The sequence below is a fragment of the Durio zibethinus genome, chromosome 14 (assembly GCF_047325235.1).
Source record: "Durio zibethinus cultivar Kanyao isolate XHJ-2024 chromosome 14, ASM4732523v1, whole genome shotgun sequence".
NCBI lineage: Eukaryota > Viridiplantae > Streptophyta > Magnoliopsida > Malvales > Malvaceae > Durio > Durio zibethinus.
In genome coordinates this window covers 2,719,663-2,741,912 of record NC_143175.1, presented here as the reverse complement: position 1 = coordinate 2,741,912, position 22,250 = coordinate 2,719,663, and the positions used below count along the sequence as shown (strand labels likewise).

Below are 22,250 nucleotides of genomic sequence, written 5' to 3'. Positions count from 1 at the left end.
TTTATTAATCAAGGATCTTCCTTGAACTCAGCGCATGGATAAAAACATCAAGGCCCAAATCATGTTTTCTTCCGTAGGCAGTTGGTTTGGATTGGCTGTTTCGTAAAAACAACCATCTACATTCACTATCAGCTGGCCCAACCCAAGCCTAGACCATCCAACAGAAAGTGTATGCTGAATACGAACTTCGACCTGCAGCCGTACTCAGCAAGCCTCGAAAACTATTGATTTCAAAACAGTCTATGCTAATTATTTAGGATAAACTGTTTAACAGAGATGACTATTGAAGTTCAACAACATGCATGCAAATAACAGCGAAAAAGTCGTTAATTGAAAGAAAATGACATGTCTCCAGTTGCGGATATGAAGGGACAGATAATCAAACTTCGACTCTCAGTGATAAGACCAAGATGCACCAGCAAAAGAATACCGGGATGAAACTGATGTAGAAGCAGCTTCAGGCTTAACATCTTGACGTCGATGCATCAGGTTGTCATATGCTAAAGCATCAGAAGCATATGTGGAATACACTCTATCCACTTGGTTGCTTTCTCTCCTCCTCAGATGATCAGTCTCAATCAGGTGTGCCTCTCTTGGATGTGGCAGGTAAGAGTCCACCAATGAAGCACCGTAATAACGACCATAATATGGATCCGTAGCATAGGAATCCAAAGAAGAAGCAGCAGCTAAAGATGTATTTGCAGTTGCAGCAGAAACAGCTGATTGCATTTCTCGTGTAGCACCCAAATCATAGGTCCGATACTCTCTCTCAGTCAAGTAACGAGAATCAGAGCGAATTATATCTCTCTGCATAGGCACAGATTCCCTGTATACCGGTTCTGGTTGGCATAGAAGCTGCTCCCTATAATCTCCCTGGTAAGGTCCTAATCTAGGAGCGATATGATGCTGAAGAGTTGAGCTTCTTCTCTCTCCCTGAAGACCATAAGCCCTGTATTCCTTCTCACTAAGGTATAAATCACGATGAATGTCCTCCCTCCGAATAGATGCCAACTCTCCATTTACAATTTGCCGATCCCTTTCATGAGATAAAACAGAATAACTTCTAGCACTTATATTGGCATAAGGGTCTCTAGCAGATGCTTCTCTGTCTGAAGGGGGCCTTGCTTCCCTTGGTCTAACATGAACTTCCCTATTTTCAGGGTGTTCAAGGATTCGAGCCATTCCCCTTGATGGAGAGTGAACAACCAGTGCAGTTGAATGAACTGCAACTGGTCGGAACAGTTCTGTGAGCTTCCGAACCTGAAAAAGAAATGTCAGATGTCATTAATGCTAAAATATGATAGGAAACTATGAACACCTAACTACCAGGTAAAAAACCTATTCCTCACTTGTCTAGCAGTAAGTTCAGTTTTGAATTTGTTATTTTCATTATAATTCTCCTTGATCGCCTTTTTGAAAATGCTCTCTGCCAGAGGAAAACAATCAGCATGGACACTAAACCGCACCTGAAACAGAAGTCATTAATACACAAATCTCTTAAAGTAAGGAAGAATATGAGTTGTAACCAAAGGAAGATGGCTATAACAAAATGGTACCTGAGCAGGGAAAGCCCCACCAAAAGCCTTGGGCTGAAGTTTCATGCCACCAGAAGAAGATGCCTTATAAATCCCATACATAAGCTTGAGATCATAATCATAGAGAAAAAGCTTAAGCCCTGGTCTGATACCCAACACAAGATCTTTTCTACCAGTTGGTACCCCCATTACATGGTACCGGAAACAATCTGGCTTGGTCTTTGCATTGCACATAAATATTAGACCATCAATCCTTTCTCTCTTTTTATTTTCTGGTTTCTTTCCCTTATCATCATGCTTTTCTTTGTTATCATTATTCTTCTCTGAATTACTGTGCTTTTCCTTCTGCTCATTTCGTTTTCTCTTTTTCGTAACTTTCTGCTTTTCTTCATTCTTCCGACCAGGCTCCTCTCCCCTTCTTAGTTTCTTGGGACTGTCATTTGACTTACTACTTTTTTCCTTGCTATCTGATGCATATGTATTTTCTTTGTTCTTTTCGATCTGCTGACTGTTCTCTACATGCTCCATACTGGTGGTTGCATCCTTTTGTTGGCTCTCTTCCCTTGAATTTAGCTTCTTAGCATCATTTTCAGTTGCTTTACTGCCTTCTGATACACTCTTGTTTTTCTTCTCTTGCTTTTTCCTCTGAACCTCAGAAGTACCAGTGGCTTTTCTTGTCTTCAAGAAATTCTTGGCCATTGACTTTGCAATATCAGATTTGGCCTTCAATAAATTTGGGCTTTTATTTTCAGATGATTGTGATTTTGCCATGTCTTCTGCAGCATTGTCAGCTTCATTTTTATTATTTTCTTGTTCCATAGTCTACTGACCCAAGGATTGAAAAAGCCAATTGTGTTCCTGGTCAAATTAGCAGGCAAGCAGATAAGATTTTAAACCAGAACAGGAATGTGTGTGTGTGTGTGTGTGTGTGTGTGTGCACGTGTGTGTCTGTGTGTGTGTGTGTGAGAGAGAGAGAGAGAGAGACAGAAAGAGGTTTTGGGAATGTCTAAAGCCAGTCAAGCACATTGAGTAGACGTCAAGGGAAAAAAGAACACAAGGAATAAACCAATTTTTATTTTTTAAAGTACAGCAAATTTTCCTAATCAAATATGTACATTAAATGTTTTAACATCATTATTGAGGTGAATAGGCTTATGGAAACTAGAATCATTTGTACAAGAAACTTTGCAGTCTTTCTACCTAGTGCAACTTGATTTCTAAAATTGGCTCCAAGCAGACACATAAATATAGTATGTCCCAGAAGGCCCAAACACACACAGTAGAGTCACAAATTCGCTAGTAAAGTCCATATCAAATCAAACCAACATTGGTTAGCCATAACTTCGTCTTAGTCACACATTTCTGCCTATCAAAATTAAGAACTTCCTAATTGTCAATACCAAAGCAAAGCAATATAAATATGTAAAGTTATAAGTTGGAGTTGGAACAAGATGAAGAAAATATCACCGGTAAGGAGAGAGTTCTCCCTTCTTGTCACCTACTTAGAACTTATAAGAACTTAAGTTGAGAAAATTGAAGTATCTCCACTTTCTCTCTCACCTCCAATGATTTAAAATGTGGTCGTAGCCGCATTTTCGATCACGACGCATTTATCGCGATTGCAGACATAACGGATAAGATAGCTATAGTCGTGCTCATCGTTGTGAATTTTTAAAAATTTTCACAATTTACCATAAAATGAAGCAAAAGAATAGTTTGATATGATAATATTTACTTATGATATTTAAAGTAATTTATGATATTTTAATCTTATATTTATAGGCTAACATAATTTTTTGTCATATTTTAGTTATAACTTAGAATCAATATGCTCTAAAATTCATAGATATATTAAAGAAATGCACAAATAACGGTTTTAGCGTCCGTTATAGCCGCAATTTTCCATTATACCATTCTTTGCAGACGCGATACACCGCTATTTCTGTGAATGATGATTCACACCTCCATTGCGGTGAGTAACGGTAGTGGAATGAAGCGCTACCGCTAAATATCAGCCATAAGTTGCAGACACTATTTAAATCCATGCTCATCTCACATCACATTATCCATGGACAGAAAGGAAAGTAACAACAGTTAAACACAATCTCATTTAATTCTTTCCTCCCCTTTCACCATTTTTCACATATCTACTAAAAATGCTTAAATTTCAATTCCAAATAACTCATTTTCAGCCAAATCTCTTCTTAATACCCCAATCAGGCAAAGCATATCCTTAGTGTAATTCCTCTCAATGCACATATATCTAATTAGATTCCTACCATAGCCTAGGGACTGATAAATTTTCCAAAAGAAAAACACATGAAAATGCAGCAAAAAAGGTAAACAGAGTAAAAACAGACCACACCCATATCAGATAAACAGTTACGCCAACTAAAACAGGCAAAAATAAATTCAAATTGATTCAATTTTATCTCTAACCATGCAACGATTTTCAGCAATTATAGATATAAATTAAATTTGTTAGCCTTTACAAACCCTAAAAATTTAATACACATCAAATTTCAACTTTTATCAGTAAATCAAAAGAAAAAAAACTCACAGCTCCTTGAAAAGATTTAAAATTTCACATCCAACTCTTGAAAACAGAATAGCAATCAATCAAAATCAACCGTTTCAAAACAAGAAAAGAAAAACAGAAACAACAGATTTTCAAATTTCGTTACCTTTTCGTTCCCTTTCTCGGCAACCAAAAGAAAATGACAACAAAAATTACACTCCGAAAAACACTGCTATGAAACCTGACCACACAAACATGTTAGGGTTCTGTATTTGGGAACTTTTCGCTGCGTTTTTTTTTTTAATTGAGGTGAAGAAGGAAAAAAGAAATTTTCTTAAAATGAAATCTAAACGAAAAGAAGGACGGCCGTGCTCGGATTTTAGAGTTATAGTAACCAAAAAAAAAAAAAGTACTTCTATTTATTTTTTATTTTACCAGACTACCCTTCTTTTTAGACTGAATTTAAAAGAATACCCCTTCTGTGTGACTTTGGCAGTACTAGCCGGTGAGACTCCTTGAATTTGCGTAAAATTTTTTTGAAACTGCCCCAAAATTTTTTTTCATTTTATTTCTTTTTTTCACTCACTTTTGCAACATATTAGGCAATGGTGGCAACGAATCGCGTAAGATTTTATTTGTTTTGAATTTTGGTATTAAAATAATACTTATATATTTGATTCTATTTATATATATTTCAATTCATAAATAATTTGACTTAAAATTAATAAAATATTAATTTTTTAAATATAAATAAAATATAAATAAATTTAAATATAATAATTAAATAAATAATAAAAATTATATATAAATATCAAATTGAATCAAGATTGATTTGCATATAACTCCATTCTAATTTATTTTTTAAAATATTTAATCTGATTTTATTCAAAATTTAATTTAAAAAGATAAAAAAAATTTATAAAATCGGATAAAATTAAAAAAGACGGCTAAGGGTTGGATTGTCAAACTAAATATTGGGTAAAGACACTTGATTTTTTTAACCTTTTTGCTTTATTTAATTATTTTTGTTTCTTTCGTTTGGAATCCAACCCCGAATAGAAAGGAATTTTTTTAGAAAAAGAGATTAAAACAATCGTGACGATCACTGATTGGGCCTTGAGCCTAAGTTTTGATTTTTTATTGAGCTTAATTTGAGACCATTTGAAATTCAAAAAAAAAAAAAAAAGTTTATTTGACATATTTTTTAAATTAATTTCAAAGTAAATTTTATTGATAGTAAATTATTTTTAAATCTGAAATTACAGTAATTTGATTTTTTTAATTAATTTATTTTTATAAAAATATACAAAAATATTATTAAATAATTTTTTCGATTTTTTTATAGCAAAGGCTATATTAGCTTCTCTTTAAGTATTTTTAGAACAGCTCTAATCTAAGGGCACTTCTTATAAAAATTTCAACCGAATCAAACGAAGTCCCATGGCAAAAGAAGCCTTTGGTAAATAAATGTAAAAACAAGGACAAAAAATTCTTATTGAAATCTGAAGATCTTATGCAGCCACCATTGTGATTCACAAAATGAAAACTCATTAAATAGGGAAATATTTTGATTTTATCCTGTAAATTAATGAACAAACTAAAATTAAAAAAAAAAAAAAATCTGGACCAAGAATCAGGGCTTGAGCTTCATTACATGAACCCTTTCCTAAGGTAATGATCCATCTTCTAGTACATTTTAACAACACATGTTAATAGCTATAATAAAAGAACAAGAAAATTTGTTGCAACTGAAAAAGTTCAGCTGTAACAAGAGTTTGAATAAGCAAATTCCTTCTTATGTATTTCTTGCCAACACATCCCTAATGAGTTGCTTTGGTGCTGCATGCAATGGATAAATGAAAAAAGATCATTAGAAGAAGCAAAGAGTATGCATAGATGATAGATTAGTAAAAGAAAAAGAATATAGGTAGAGATATATTGAATCCGGTCAATCATCGGCTTCATCTTACCTGGCAAACCAGTGAACATCTCGAACTGTACAAATGCTTGATTGATGAACATCTCTGTGCCATATACGATAGTGGCTCCAGACTCCTGTGCTTCTCTCAGGAGTCTGGTTAACTTTGGTGTGTAGATGGCATCAAAGACCAATGAGTAGTGTTTCAAAGCTTCCTGCAGGGGAAAAAGAGACTTGTGTAAACTCACTTTTGGCATATGAAGCTTTTCTGTTTACATGTGGATATTTAAAAGCTCTTCATGTAAATTTAATTCTTAAGTTTGCATAGGAAGTAATGTTCTCCACAAGAGAAGATCATCAAGTTTTTGTTGATTAATACAAGAAAGAGAACAATGACAATAACACTAAATAACACAAAATTCATATCCGAGATCTCAATCAAAGAAATTGAATGGTTTTGATTGTTTCTGGAAAGAGAAATGTATAAATCAAATACTGATAAGGCTGTTCCAATTGAATTTCAGTCTAAACTGAAATGGAGGACATTGTTACTAAGTAATGGATCTTCCCAGTGAACAAATTTATCCTTTTGCAAGACATTCATGATAGATGTGTTTGAAAACAAAATTAAGGAGGCAAACCTTGGATACTGGTGTCTTATCGATTCTTGGTTTCATTCCAACAGATGTAGTATTAACGAGGATCATCCCTTCTTCTGGATGGAAATCATTCAACGCAGCAAGGGAAAGTGCTTGTCCTCCAACTTTGCCAGCAAGTTCTTCAGCTTTGTCTGGACGTAAGAAGAAAAAACGTCATCATTCGCCAATGAGAAACAAACCACTGATCACACTATTAAAGATGACAAAAATGGATCAAGCTACACAAAGTATCAACCATAAAAGCTGATAAAAAAATTTGCATTGAATTCATTAATATTAATGATAACAAGAGAGAAAATAAAGACGTAAAGAATAAACTTTTGTCAAAGTTTCAACCTAATATAATCGCAGTAACAGATTTATCCTATGAAGCCAGTGCCCCCCCAAAAGATGTTTCATAGTATATCAAGCAAAAGCATTGCACCATGTTGTTGATATGCTTATATACTGATAAAAAAGCCATAAAATTTCATGCTAATCATGTCATATAGCATAATGATATGACTATTTGGAGATCCTTACCATACGTGCGATTGGCAACCACTACTCTAGCACCTTTTTCATATCCTCCATAAGCGAGTGCCTTTCCAGCACCACCAGCTCCAATTACAACAAATATTTTACCGGCCAATGGCGAACCAGATGCAGGTGTTGTGCCATTTGATGCTGCAAAGAATGGAAAAATTGTAGGTTAAATCATCACATTTGGAAAGGATGGAAGAAAAAGAACATAAATAGAATGTTGAATAGATATTGTAAATGCATTAACCTCTTAGTCCCTCTTCAATAGCTGCAATAGCTCCAAGGTAGTCAATATTGTAGCCAATCAATTTTCCATCAGTTGGTCTTCTGATCATGCAACTAATTGCTCCTATTTGCTGTAAGGATTTAGATTAAAAAAAAAAATGAAAAATCAAACATACTTTTCTGATATGATAAGCAACACATTTCTCAACATGTTAAGACTGAAATTTTTAAAAGGTGATAACTTGGCAAAGACATTAAGTAACACTCCAAAGTCCAGAAAGGACCAATACCTTGGCAATGGGATCAACCTCATCACAACATTTAAGTCCAGCCTCCTTGTGAGGAATAGTATAACTGCATTTCAGAAAAGACAACTATAATTTTTGTAGACAAAGAGAGCAAGTTCTGAGGAAATTCCTAGGAATTTTTGGAAAAGGAAGCATAACAAAAGCACATTATACTCGGAAACTTCTATCAAATCAACCTTATGATTCTTTGATAACTTTCTGAAATCTTTCCAACTTTTGTTCATAAATTGAACCATACAGTTTTGACACAATAGAAATATAAATTGACTATGGTATTTAGCTTTGAATTGACTTCTATAAGTCTTCCAATGCCTTTCTCCGGAAATTGAAGTCTAAATTTTATTGAGAGACCGCAAGCACTCATGGACACAAAAAGGGACATTAGAACCCGGAACACCAGACAGAGAAATAACCACTTGCAGAGCATATTGTAAGAGAGTCAATAAGAATATTTATTATCAACAGGACAGAAAAAAATACTATACTTATAGAAACCCCTCAACCTTACCAAAGCAGATTTTACCTGTATCCAGCAAAGTCAGGGGATGAATAAGCAGTGATAAAATTTGAGACATTGTCAACCAACAAAGGTAGATATATTCCATTAAAACTAGTGGATCTGAATGCTGCATTGTAGAGGTGAGGACTTTTGCTGTGACTGATAGGATTTCCAATGACACCATATACTTTGGTATCAGGTCCTATATGCCTCATATTGTATAAATCCAACAATTCCTTCACAGTTGGTTGCCCAGGGGCTGATACTACTCCTGCGTCAAGTGAACCAAAAGTGAGAAATCCTCCAAATTTTGCAGCAAGGATCCTTGACATCAAACCCCTCTCTCCCATGACAAGTCCAATCATTGGGACCTACAGATTCAGCTGACATGTCATTCACAATGTAGGAAAGACTGTAAGAACACAACCTATTACAACAAATAATGAAAAGGGAAACAAGGAAAATAAGAAACAGTTTTGGCATTTAGTTAAAATAGAAAGAAAACAGAAAGCATTGTTAACGTAATTGCAAATGGAAGCTCATACATTTATCTTGCATTGACTTAAAAAGTTATTACTATATGTCACTATTTTCAAAGATTAATACTATATGTCACTATTTTCAAAGAAAACTTTCAGTTTGTAAGGAACAAAGTCAAAAGTATAAATTGTCAATTACTTACTTGAGAGTGAACAAGTACTTGAAATATTCGAGCATTGTCTTTGATGTCTAAAGCAGTTGTAGCTATCTTCACTATGTCAGCACCGGTAGCCTGTATTCTTGCAACTAGGTCACCTAATTCCTCAACAGATGGAGTACTTTCGTAGTTGTGTGAAGAAACTATAATTTTGACATTTTCAGGCCTATCCCCTGGAAGTGAATTAAAGAAGTCACAAGCAACCTTCAAGAGGCAAAAGGATGTTTATTAGCATGTTTCCAACAAATGACAAAGTAAATCGAATTTAAGAATGCAAGCAGTAACTATGACAACATTGTCATAGAGCATAGCATTTGGGTGACCAACCTTCAGTTCAATATCAATGTAATCTGCTCCCAATTCCATGGCTAGATGTAGTGCTTCTTGCCGCTTGCTTTCATCACCATCATATTGGCCACCTTCCCATCTTGGTCTAAAAGTGCATTATCCAAATGATGGGTTGGTAAATATGGAAAGATATCAAATGCAGCAATCACACTTTGTTTTTTTATAAATAGTTGAGCGCTTTTACATAACTAGCTCACAGAACTTTTTGAGTCCGAATAATGTTTCAAAGAAATCAAGTTGCTCATAAGCATAAAAAAGATGTAGAAAATCAGGTTTTGAACTTGATTCTGAATTCTTGCTACTCAAAGAAAATTTTCTTTTGAACATGAAGTTCCACATAATTTGGCATAAGATAAGACAGAACTAAGATCATTCATTCAGTCTAATTACTCTTTGGTTTAATCAAGTTGAGCTTTCCATTACTGCAAAAAAGAAACAAAAAAAGACCTGAAAAACTTAAGTGTTATTTCTTTTTTTTTTTTCAAATTAGTAGTATTATTTCTTTTTTTTCTTTCAAATTATTTCATGCTTCACTGTTCCTCTGCAACCCAAAGAACATTACTTTAAGCTCAATTTACATTTCCAACCAGATAATATATAAAGCAAAATTACCCCTAATATCATGGATAACAGATGCAACCGTTTTTATTTCCTCCAATAAATAATTTAGTACCTAAAGGTGACAAGAGTTGGCAATGGAGCTTGTTTGATCAGGATATCAAGATCTTGTCTTGGAACAAAGTTCTTCAAGAAATCCACCCGAATCTCAACAAGATCACCACCAACTTCCTTTGCCTTTTGCATCTCAACCAGCATCCGATCAACTGATTCTGCCATTATTGGCACACAAATTAATGTTGAATTCCTTTGAGCTCCATCACCAATTTGAAAATCTGTGATCGGCAACTGAAAAAATACCAAAAAGAAGTCAACAAAATAGTACATTACATCCAACGAAAAAGCATAGATTTTTGGACTCAATTAACCTAATTCAGAATCAAATATTAGAAATGAACCCCCCCCCCCCCCCCAAAAAAAAAAAAAAAAACATTTTTGAAGCTTCTAAAGTATGTCATTCTGAATTTTCCTAGAAAAAAAATCAGAACTATGAAGCAAATACAAGCATGAAATGCTTTATCAGGCAGCTAAGGAAATTGAACCAAGTAACCTAAAATGAAATCAAGAAAACCAAAAGGTATATCAAAATCAAAAGCAGAATAAAAATTTAATTTAAAGCCAATTAAGCTAAGTTCATGAAACCAGCATCCACTGATCCAATAATGAAAAGGAAAGAAAAAGTTGTAAATTTTGTAGATTCAATCCTAACCAATTTCAAATCACTAAAAAGTCAATCAAAAGAAATTATATTTACAACTCAAATCAAATCAATAAGGGTACTTCTCCTACATTCCCAAAAATGGAAGCAATTTATAACTTTTTAAGTCAACTGAAAAGTCAGAAGCTTTAAAGAAAAGACTAATGGAGAAACCATTAAAACAACATCCAAGAACAACCCAGAACTTCATATATTCTTCTCTTTCATTTCTCTTCCTTCTTTTGCATTGTTCCCAACAACAAAACAGATGATCATCAAAGAAGACTAAAGAACACCCCAAAAACATAGCAATCTTTTGGCTTTTTATTTCAACTTTGCAACAACAATAATAAAAGGAAAACAGAAAGAACAGAAAAAAGGGTATCACCGGGAAGCTTTCGAAAGTCATGGCGTTGAGACTTTGAGGTGAGAAGGGAGAAGAAAACAATGAAGGTAAAGCGACTTTCACTGTTTTAGTTTTGGAGTTGGAGTTGGTGAAGTGGTGAGTAGTTAGGTGTAGCTTTTCTTCTATTTGTATGGGTTTTGGTTTAAAAAAAATTGTTCCAGAATGGTTAGGGGCAGCCGCTTCTACCATCGCCTCCTAACAGTCCATCGTACAGGAAGCCACGTTCCCACACCTCTTTCAACTAAAAACGAATTCAAAGTCCTCTCCTAACCTGTTTATGTTCAACAGTATTTTTTAAAAATTTTTTTAAGAGATATTACTTATTTATTTCGGATTTTTTTAATATTTTTAATAAATTAAAATCAAATAATAAATAAAAACACGTATTCTCTTTATCACTTAATCAACCATTCGTTAATAATTCAACCGATTTTAATATATATATTACATGTTTATATTCATTATTATAATTTTTATTTTTCTTTTTCTTTTTTCAATAGCTACAAATCATCATTTGATGGTTTTGGAACCTATTTTCACACATTGGCTTCTACTATTTTTAATTTATTTTATTTTAATAAATAATAATAAAACAACTTTTTTAATATAAACACACAGCAAAACACTAAAATTTTAATTTTCCATGTTAATGAATTTATAATTACATAAATATTTTTTATTAACCAATTTTATTTATGACTTTTAAAACAAAAATAAATGAATTCATTTACGTAAAGAAAGGTGTTGGTATATGATGTCATGAATCTAAAAATAAATTTCTGCGGGATCTCGTAGCATATCTCTTTTCAGAATCACTCTCCGCATGCCACGGTCCTAGCTCTCGCAAGTACCATTCCTTCGATAATGACGCTTTTTTCTCTTATAAAAAATGACAAAAATAATGTGTAAGGTTGTCCTGTTTTGGAGTTGGGTGAAACACGTGGGTTGGTGAGCTTCAAAACTGATTTTACCATATTGTCCTCTTTTGGCTCTATTTGGATGATCGAATTTTGGACACAATTAAAAATGTATTTATCAACAAAATATTGCAATAATTAATTAACTAATACTTGTAGTAAAAAAAAATCTAGTACTATTAATCTATGATTAGAGTCCCCAACATTAGAAAGGGCATTTTTAACTACAAATGATACATAGTACAAAAATTTTATTCCTCATGAATGTGAAAAATTGTGAAAAAAAAAGATGTATCCTAACATTTGATTTAAACAGAATAATATTTTTGTTAAACCTAACAATTTTAAATATAACATGTGGACACGACATAAAAATAATATAAATAAAAAATATAAAAATAATATGATTTAAAATTTTAATAAAAATTATAAATAAATTCAATAAAATAAAAAAATATATTTTATATTTTTATGTAAATATAAATTATAATACATAATTTTCATGTAAAATATAATATAAATATATAAATTATTAATATTTTATATTATACAAATATTCGAATTATCAAATTTAATTTTTCTTTATATTAAATAATCCCAAAACACTTGTTTGCTTTATGCTGTGCTCCATATCTGCTGACTTCACTTGTAGAATTCTCATATCTTGGGAGTTTCCTGGTTCGATAACAACAGGCAATTGTCTCACACTTGCTTCTGTTATGTTGTACTGGTTTCTGGTTTTGTTGTAATGCCTTGAGGTGGGATTTCATGCTATCAATCACATTTGTGCTTTGGATCAATAAATTTTCAATCATCCAAAAAAATTTAAAGAAAAAAAGGGAGAGATAAAAGCATCCATCCTTTTTGCATGCATTAAACAAGGATCACTCTTTGAAACAGGATTTCATATAGTTTCTTTAGTGAACCTAGTTCTACACCTGTACAAATCCTTTTCAGAGAAACATGCCAGTTTAACACATAAAGGGCATTGTTCAATGCCACAGTTAAATGCACAGAAAAGAATTCAACAAAGCAACCTTATCACCAACAAAGGTTTCACAATATCCACGTACAAAAGTTCCAAGTCTATTTGTCAAATAAGTTTCTTCATATGTATTTCTTGTGCCACAACTTCTTATATTCTGAATGGGACTCTAGCAGTTCTCAAACCGAGTTGTTATCATGCAGAAGCCGAATATTTTTTCTTTTAAACTAACATCAAGTGTATGTTTGAAAACCTAATAATTGGGGTTGCGTTTCTGGTTAACATGCTCATCAAGCCTTTATTCGGACCACAAATGAACCTGAAGTAAAAGCAAGATTAGAAGTCTCAACAAGTTTATATGCTACATGAATAAACAAATAACTCAAAACAGTTAATTCTGTTCAAATATCTAACACTAAGTTTAAATTTGTTTCAGAAACATGTTATCGACGTTGATTAAGTACCAAGAAACAAGGTTAAAGAACAAAAAGATGTATTCAAAACCCAAGAAACATCAAATGAAGTGAATGTGAATGTTATAAACAAGAGGTATCTAACACCATTACATCAACCTTTATCTAATTTCTATAATAGAAAGTCACTTAACATTGCTTAAGTTTATAAACAAGAAACCAAAAGCTAATTTGATTCATATATTAAATAGCACTGGCTAAGTTCCTGAAGTGGCATGTTAAGCTTAAATGACTCAAAATCACTTGTCATTTAAACATGGTTAATAAATGTTTAGAAAATGGTAAAAAAATTTATATAGCAATCATCAAGCAGACTACTCACATGCAGGAAGGCTGGATATGTCGGCAGAAACTGCACAAGGTATTCCCAAGTTTGAAAGAGCTCCTCTGATGATTCCACAGGGAAAATAGAGATACATGCTTTGCACAGCCTTGTTGTCAGGCATGATAGAAGGCTCTACAGATGCTCCATTTTCAGGTGATTGATCAACTGACATGCGTGTGAGCCAACGAAAACAATTAGTCTTGCAATACAGAAGTACCCTACAAGACAAGTGGAGACCATTTAACAAACTTCATCATCACAACCAGTTTTGGTTCGTTTCAGTTCCTAAACATACTCTATGATTTGTCTTCAAGTTTTCTATCTGCTTCTTAAAGAGTTCAAACCAAAAATCCTTGCAGATAAACTTGATTGCCTCTAAATGATCACTAAAACATGGTGTCTCCATCATGTACCTGGCAATGACTGAACTTTGTTATTACAACAAGAAGCATCTTAACCTTAATAAAAAATGAATATCAGGAAGAATCCATTGTCCAAGAGCCATTGCTTACGTAATTAATCAAGCCCCAAGAAATCAAAATGAATTTCACCAAATACATCAAGTATCTTAACAATTCTTAGAGGCCCCATTGTATATCAAATTTTTTGTCAGGAGCAACTTGCGGCACCAAATGTCAAGGGCTCATTACACAAGACAAAAAGTTGAAAAATAAACCCAGATCAGAGACATTGGCCTACCCTTTATTCTAACTACCTTAAAATGATGATACCTTTCAGTTTAGAGTAGAAAGTACTGAATACAAGTTAAGAAGATTCGTCAAGACTAAAAATCAAATAATTTCAGCTTTTATTCTTCGTAGTATTTACCTTGCATTACATCACACAACAAGTCCAAGCAACACTAATAATTACAAAAGCCAAAGCATTGCATCCATTAGCATCGACAATCAGAACTTCAAATTCACATATGTTCAGACCATTACATGATCATAAAAGCTTTATTACTACTAAAAGAAGACTAATACCATTCTTTTTCCCAAGTCAAAAATTACGCCCGATAATAGAGTAAGGATCCAAAATTTAAACTTGGGTTTTTGAATTCCACTCAAGTTGACTCAATTTCAACTAATGGATATTTTTTTTCACTCCGATAGAAGAAAAAAAAAAAAGCCATTAAAGCACAGTAACTGAAACTAAAATTCAAGCTAAAGAACAATTCATTACAAAATATAATTCAAATGGGCAGTTCAGATTCATAAATCTCTAGCTTTAATTTGGATATCGATAAGATGTGGAAGCGTTTACCGTTCAGAGAGCTGGTGGCCAACCTGACATCCGATGGCTTCGATCCGACGGGCAGCGAGCTCAGGCTTATTGGCGTAGAAACGGTTGCAATATGCCAAAACCATTTCGCTTTGTAGGCTATCGATGCAGCTTTCTGATACCTCTCTCCCCATTCTTTTCCTTTCTTTCTCTCTCTAATGGAAGAAATTAGTTTCGGCTTTCTTCTTCTGCTTCTTCTCCCTAAAATATTTTCAAGTTTCTTTCTTTTTCTTTCCCTCTATTTTTTTTGTGCTTTTATAGTTGGGCCTAATTTCTAATGGTCTTGGTTCCTAAATTCCACTCCTTTCGATTGAACTCTCGGATTAATCCATTATCAATTCAAGGGATTTATTGGCCCAAAAAAAAAAAAAAACTTAAATACACTGATTTTGGATACATTAAATTAAAATATGTTTTTGTGAATATTTACAATATTTTTCTTAATTATATTTAGATAAAAAAACTTTTGCGTTGATTAGGAATAAAAAGTAAAAAAAAATTTTAATCTTTGAATCAAGATTAAATTTTATGAACCTAGGTAAGTTAGTTGGATAGCAATAATATAATTAACCTCGTAGTATCTCATTTTTTAAAGAAATTAGAAGTTTTTTTTTGCTTATTTTTTGCATATTGATAGGATGGTAAAAAAATGTATCCATTCAAGACTTAACTCAATTGATTTAAATAATCACTTTTAAAATATAACATCAAACATTTGTTTATTGTAATTTTTTTTTTGTATTTATAATTTTATAAAAAAATCTGAAACCTTACTCATCGTGCTTAAAATGATATTTGTGATGGAAGTCACAAATTTATGTTCTTAGAGAAACAAGAAAAATAGCAAACTTAATTTTATTCTTTAATTTCTAGGGGTAAATGAAGCAAATTAACTTTTACTAATGGAAACTGGGGTACACACACTCAGATACAGAAGCTTTAAAACAATCCAGCAGCTAAAGAAAAAAAAAAAATTTTTTTCTTGTTTTCCCTTTTTTTCTAGGATCCTGGAGAAAAAATGACTCTATTTATTCCATACAAGGTAAAACATATAAGCTTACTTCAACAAAGCATAATAATATGCTAATGGAATAAGCATCTGCCTAGCTAAAATTAATCATGCTTGAGATATATAGCTAGAAGCCCTCGTGTCAATGCTTCGGCGGCGGGCAATCACAAACGCAGAATCCGGCGACGCATAGGACAGGACACCGGCCGCGATAACTGCAGGCATCTAGACAGTCCTCATGTTTATTGCATGGCTGTCCCTTTGAAACGTCGAGCAATGCTTCGGATTCTGGTTTGGCTGCAACTAGCAAATGAATCCGTTAGTTGTACGTATAACCAAATGATAATAACTGAAAAAATAAAAAATGAAGGATGAAAAATGAAAAATGAAAATCCATTTAACCATTTATCAGTAAAAAATGTAGAAAAGACTGCGCGGTGGGAGTGACACTCACCACGTCGTGATGTGTTTTATGATAGAATCGTTAAGAGTTCAATCATAAAACACAGCTATGATGCGATGAAAGTTTCTTCCATCACGATGCCAAATGAACCCTAAGAGAGGAAGAGGAAGAGATCATACATACATACCAAAAGCAATAATGAGCAGAGCTATGAAGCAAGCCAATTTGAGTGTAGTTTTCTCCATTTCCTTCTGGCGGCTACAACTAGTTAGGAGGGCTTATCTAATTACAAGGAAAAAATATCATGGATTTCCATACATGGCCTACTGTAAAATCAAGAAGAAGAAAACATTTTCTATGGAAAATAAAATTACTACCAAGTTAAAAAAATTTTTACCCCTTGATACTCTCTTTTATACGCGTGATTTACAGCAGGTTTTGACCCTTCCTTGTCTTTTAATGTTGGCTTGGCTTTTGGCTTTTTCTTTGTCTTTTATGTTAGCTACAAAATCATAAATTACAAGGCTTCAATTTCCAAAGAGCTCGGAGTTAAAAGTATTTATTATATTCCTTCCTTTTTCTGTAAAAAAAATTAATTTTATGAGAGTCCATTTGTCCGCCGTTTTAAGTTGAGGCTGAGGCTGTGCCCGCGCTTATTTGGGAATCCCTGATAGCTGCAACCGATGAAAATGCTGGAACTTCTCCAATACTTGAGGCATCGATTGCTGTGAATAAGAGAGAGAATGAATAAAACTGTAAACATAATCGATGTTTGTGATTTGTTGGTTTATTTTTAGAAGTATTCATATTCTATTCGTGTTTATTAAAAAAATTATCATGTTTATTCATCTTCATTTGTTTAAATAATAAATTATTTGGATTCGATTCGTGTTCATTCAATTAAATAAACGAGTTCATTTGTTAATATTAAATAAATATGTTCACAAATATTTATAAATAAACATATTCATAAATAATAAACAAATAATAACTAAATAAATTTAAACAAATAAATTTTAAATGAACATAAATGAACCCAAACAAATATAAACAAATTTAAAAATAAAATTAAGGTAAAGGATAAAAAAAAATTTTTATTAGTATTATTATAAATGAACAATAAATGTATAACAAACGAATAATAAACGAATAAGTTTTAAATGAATTTTAAACAAATTAATTCATAAACATAAACTAATTAAATAAACATATATTCGTGTTTAATTCATTTAATAAACGAATATATATTCTAAATTTATTTGTTAAATTTAACAAATGAATACAAATAAATAAAAATTGAACGTATTCACAAACAATTCGTCAAAAACTTTTATTATTTACACCTTTAAGAATGAATCCCCCACTCCCACAACAATTTTTTTTGCCTCTACAGAATACAATCCATCCTGATCAATAGCCATTCAGGCCATTAATAACGTTTGAAAGGTGCAAAACAAGCTGACTGCAGAAGATGTTGAGTGATATAGTTGATTAATCGACTTTTCATGCATATGATCTTTGCATGCTTTGAATAGATAAATCAGATTCAAAAATTATAGGGAGGTAGTTTCTCTCCCAGTATAGCTCAATTACCATTATATATATATATATATATATGCATATATCTTAATATTATAATATTAACTTGATATTACTAAACTCGGTTTCAAATTTGAGAATTTTGAATTCAAATCTAATTTTAAAGACCAAAAAAAAAAATTGTTGACTTATGCTATTAATTGAATTGAGTTTCGTAACAAAGATTTTAATTTACCTGGAAAATTGATTTGAAAACGTAATAAATTAATTAATGTTAATGAGATAAAGGAATTTGAATTTTATCTTTGTTCATGTTCATTGTACCATGTACAAGTCCAGACAAATTCACAAAAGAAAAGGATAAGATGTGTTAGTTGATTTTGTCGACTCATTACGCTTTAATATTCTTTTCTACTAATTGACCAATAATAATTACTAAAAATATGAAATAAATAATAGAAAATAGAAATATAAAGGGGTGAAGGGTTTTATCTACCATGCTTTATATATTTATCAGTAAAAAAAAAATAAAGGTGGAGGAAAGATTCTCTTAGTACGACATGGCCTGGTCTGATACATGGAAATTCCATTGCCAATGAGAAATTAGCGAAGTCATATGTTTCGGCCATAAAAAGAAATCAAAGTTCAAACCATCGCCCCAAGATGATACAGCGTCTTTGACTAACCATACCAGAACTCGAACTAAATTAACAATTATGTAGCAAGGAAAGACTTCAAACGTTGAATTAATAACCTCACGACAATATATCTGTAGAGGCGTAATCAAGCATGCTTTTTCTTGAGTCAGGCTTTAGATTATAAAGATAGCTTCATGCAAAACGAACCAAATATAGAATCAAAATGGCTGAATCATGAGGCCATTGCCAGAAGGAAAAGACCAGGAAAAGGCGGTTCCAAAGCTGCCATTACGAGAACACTCTTTTTTAAGTCACAAAACATACACAACAAAAGTACAGACGAGAGGGATTCTTTTACTTTTATTCAAGACGTTTCTAGTTCACATAAAGAGTTTGCTCTCTAGGCCATTGCATCTCCAAATGCGTATTATTCTTCTGTTCACCAGGGCAGAGACTTCAGCCTTGCAGACCAATTACACCTACAAATAATAAAAAAAAAAAAGTAACAAGAATAAATCAAGCAATCAAGAGGATAAAACGTATTTCAGAAAATTATTGACGACGTAATTGATATTGTACCTTGAAACTACAGAAAATAATCATGCCTGTGGATGTTAGCTAATAAAAGAAGTTTCTTCAAATGCAATCAAGATGGTTAACTTACCACAAGCTACTCTGCCACCAGCATTTCCTGTGGTTTTGCTCAGCTCATGGCCCCCTGCAAATATAATAGCAGTCATGAAATGCCTATACCGCTGAATATATAAATTGGTAAATAAAATTGAGTAACAATTATAAATGATCAAACTTGGTAATGCCCCTAATATTACTAATCCATTTCATAGTTCTTGGAGGATTCTTATGTAAGCTTAACTACAAGCATTCCAATTACTGGTTAAAATCACCAGCTCGGCTAATCTCCACGACAATATCATGAGCCATAAGGGTATATTAGTATTTTAAATTTGATTTTTCCCTTGCAGGCAGGCAGATAAGATTTTTGAGAGGGGGACCAATTCAGGAAGTCAACCACTTATTAAGTAGTGTTCCTAGCATAGGCAAGACTAGTATAAAAGAAGTAAACAACTTAATCTAATGAAAATTTTGTAACTATTACCTTTGCCAAGGTCATCAGGATCTGCGTGGACAACAACAGCCCTTCCAATAATGGAGTGTGGCCCATTGAGAGGAATCTGCCAAAGTATGAAACAATAACTTTCAGAAATGACCTTATGTTGATCAAATGTAAGCAGAGGAATAAGGAGTTGAACAAAAACCTGTTTGTCAATAATAGAGAAACTCACGCAGCCTGGACCACACAAATAAAATTAACAGTGTTAACAATACAAGAAACGTAAACACCAAACAACATACAACTGAAAAAAGTTGAAACAAAAAAGGAGAAGAAAAAAAAAAAAAGAAAGCCTAATATAAATATTCTGAATCTGTTAATGATGAACTAGAAAGCCTATAGTCATTTACAGAAGGCAAATATTCATACCATCATCACCAACAGTGACATTTCCTAGATCACCAGCATGGCGATTCTCATCTTCTGGGGCACCATGCTCTTTGTTGGCAGGATTAAAGTGGGGTCCTGCAAAGAGATTAATCACAAGGTAAAAACCCCCAAAACAATTACATCCAAAGACAAAAGAAATCAACAAAGCCGATCTCCTGTCATTCCTTTGTTTTTTTTTTTTCAAATTCAAACAAAAAGGAAAAACAAATCCAACTTTCAGACTTTTACCTGTTGACATGCAACCATTTGTTGTGTCCCCAAGGGCATGAACATGGAATCCATGGAGCCCAGGCTTAAGACCAGAAATGTTCCCAGTCACAGTAGTTGGACCTAAACAGGGCAGAAAAGATTAAATAACTTTGACATGAAAGACAGAAATACAGAGACCAAGAAGTCTTATCAGGGTTGTGATTTACCATCTCCCTCTTGCAAGAAGAAAACAGTTCCACTAACACCTTCACTGCTGCTAAGAACCGCAACTGCCTTCACCATTTTTCTATGTGATCTACACTACACAATGTTAGATGTGACAGTAAATAATTTTACCTAAATGAAAGATATCTTTGATAGCAACATTAAAAACAATGGAAGAAAAGGCTCAAAAAGTATAATTCTGATAGCTTATATAAAATCAAAAGTCATTCTCTGTTTCACCAGTAACCACATCACCAAAACATTTTTAGAAGCCCTGTACATAAATGCTAGTAATTCCCCAAATTAATTAATTATAGACCGAAAGCACATCAAATATAAACCCATTAAAGTTTGTCATATAATAAATACATCTAAAAATCTAACAGGGCCCTAAACTTAACCAACCATTGGAGATATTTAAGGAGTTAACAAAACACAATTAAAAAAGCTAAATCTTCACCATATACAGTAATTTCTCCCAACTAAAAATGGATTGTTTTCATGCACTAGATTTTAATCATATAACAGCGAAGAAAACAAAACTTCTCTCAGCTAAGATTAGAAAATAAAACTTGAAAAGAAAATCTGACTTTCAAAAAAAAAAATTGAAATTGAGCTATTTTCTTCAGCACAGAATCCTTCTTTAATAAGTATTTTTCAAAAAAAAAAAAGTTCTTTAACTTTCTTCAATCATCAACCAAAAAAATAGGATTCACAGCCATCAAAATCAAGCTTACCTTACACCAAAAAAATAATAATAAGAACAAATTAAAAAGCAAGCAAAATCTAGTTTTAAAAAAAGAAATCTAGAGCAGATCTTCCATAACAGCTGAAGAACAGCAAAATCACACGTAAGATAGAGAGAAATGAGTCAGATCACAGCTTTAAAACCCTAAAAATGGAATGGAAATTGAAAGTCAAAAAGATGCTAACCTCAGAGCACCCCTTCACAGTATACAAAAGAAAACGAACAAGAACAGTGAAAAATGTGTGCTGCCCAGGAATTTGTAATCAATTTATTATCGATGAGGCAAGGCTTCTTGTATTTACTCCACGCCACCAACCGTTTAAGGGTATAATGGAAATTATGCTATCTGAAAATTAAAAGAAAAAAAAAATCTTTTTCTGATACAAGCCCATAAAATAGGAAGCTGGGCTCTTATGGACTTGAAATACTTGGGCTATTCTCAAATTCTACCATTATTTATTTTATTTTATTTTAATGAGCCTAAATTTTTTTTTTATTTTATTTTTCAAATATTCCTTTTTTTTTTAAGTTTTTTTCAGGAGTAAAAACGTTTTCAAAATGGCTTTGAGTTTTAGGAAAAAACTAAAAAATGAAAAATAGTAACAATTATTTTTAAACATCTAAATTTTAAAAAAATTAAATTTCAAATTTCAACCGTGTAACTCTTTTTTTTTTCTATTACCGCGATGTAACTTCCTTCAGAAAAAAGTGATATCATCCACCTTTTGTGACCTTTTGGAAACTTTGAATTCCTAAAATTGGTGCTTTCCAATTCCCTAAAACTTGGAATTTCAAAGTCTTTTTCCATTTTAAACATTATAATTTCTTCTATAAAATATTATAATTTCTAATTCGCTAGATGCTTTTGCTATTTACTTCCTTTTCTTGTTAAAAAAAAAAAAAAAAGAAAGAAAAAAGTAAAATGTAAAAAATCATGAAAAATAAAAAATAACAAAAGAATCAATTAAACAAAATAGAAAATTTTGTATGAAAACTTTCCATGGTAAATGGAGTTCTAGGGTGCCCAGGCCCAACCTCGGCAA

General features: G+C 32.5%; 3 protein-coding genes and 1 pseudogene across 5 annotated transcripts; all 4 read right to left on the bottom strand.

The window, feature by feature from the left end:
• Positions 1-224: 224 nt before the first annotated feature.
• On the bottom strand, positions 225-4,405 carry LOC111277820 (uncharacterized). Its single transcript, XM_089743147.1, has 4 exons — positions 4,220-4,405; positions 1,557-2,393; positions 1,350-1,466; positions 225-1,260 (listed from the first exon to the last, which is right to left on the bottom strand). The coding sequence occupies exons 2-4, from the start codon at positions 2,352-2,354 to the stop codon at positions 394-396; spliced, it is 1,782 nt and encodes a 593-aa protein (XP_089599273.1). The 5' UTR covers positions 2,355-2,393; positions 4,220-4,405; the 3' UTR covers positions 225-393.
• Positions 4,406-5,542: 1,137 nt separating this feature from the next.
• Positions 5,543-11,194, bottom strand: LOC111295533 (bifunctional 3-dehydroquinate dehydratase/shikimate dehydrogenase, chloroplastic-like). Its single transcript, XM_022889061.2, has 11 exons — positions 10,933-11,194; positions 9,903-10,135; positions 9,209-9,314; positions 8,867-9,085; positions 8,209-8,555; positions 7,668-7,731; positions 7,400-7,508; positions 7,153-7,296; positions 6,613-6,761; positions 6,024-6,186; positions 5,543-5,892 (listed from the first exon to the last, which is right to left on the bottom strand). The coding sequence occupies exons 1-11, from the start codon at positions 11,137-11,139 to the stop codon at positions 5,849-5,851; spliced, it is 1,785 nt and encodes a 594-aa protein (XP_022744796.2). The 5' UTR covers positions 11,140-11,194; the 3' UTR covers positions 5,543-5,848.
• A 1,519-nt stretch (positions 11,195-12,713) lies between these two features.
• On the bottom strand, positions 12,714-15,180 carry LOC111294181 (uncharacterized; annotated as a pseudogene). Its single transcript, XR_016327366.1, has 4 exons — positions 14,917-15,180; positions 13,946-14,063; positions 13,648-13,868; positions 12,714-13,171 (listed from the first exon to the last, which is right to left on the bottom strand). The product of XR_016327366.1 is annotated as an uncharacterized LOC111294181 (transcript).
• A 3,600-nt stretch (positions 15,181-18,780) lies between these two features.
• Positions 18,781-21,517, bottom strand: LOC111294081 (superoxide dismutase [Cu-Zn]-like). 2 transcript variants are annotated; one of them, XM_022887247.2, is made up of 8 exons: positions 21,393-21,517; positions 20,462-20,550; positions 20,274-20,375; positions 20,025-20,120; positions 19,801-19,832; positions 19,641-19,716; positions 19,188-19,241; positions 18,781-19,002 (listed from the first exon to the last, which is right to left on the bottom strand). In XM_022887247.2, the coding sequence occupies exons 2-8, from the start codon at positions 20,535-20,537 to the stop codon at positions 18,980-18,982; spliced, it is 459 nt and encodes a 152-aa protein (XP_022742982.1). In that variant the 5' UTR covers positions 20,538-20,550; positions 21,393-21,517; the 3' UTR covers positions 18,781-18,979. The 2 variants fall into 2 exon arrangements, with proteins under 2 accessions (XP_022742982.1, XP_022742981.1); XM_022887246.2 differs by having other exon boundaries at positions 20,462-20,555; positions 21,393-21,509.
• Between the last annotated feature and the right edge of the window lie 733 nt (positions 21,518-22,250).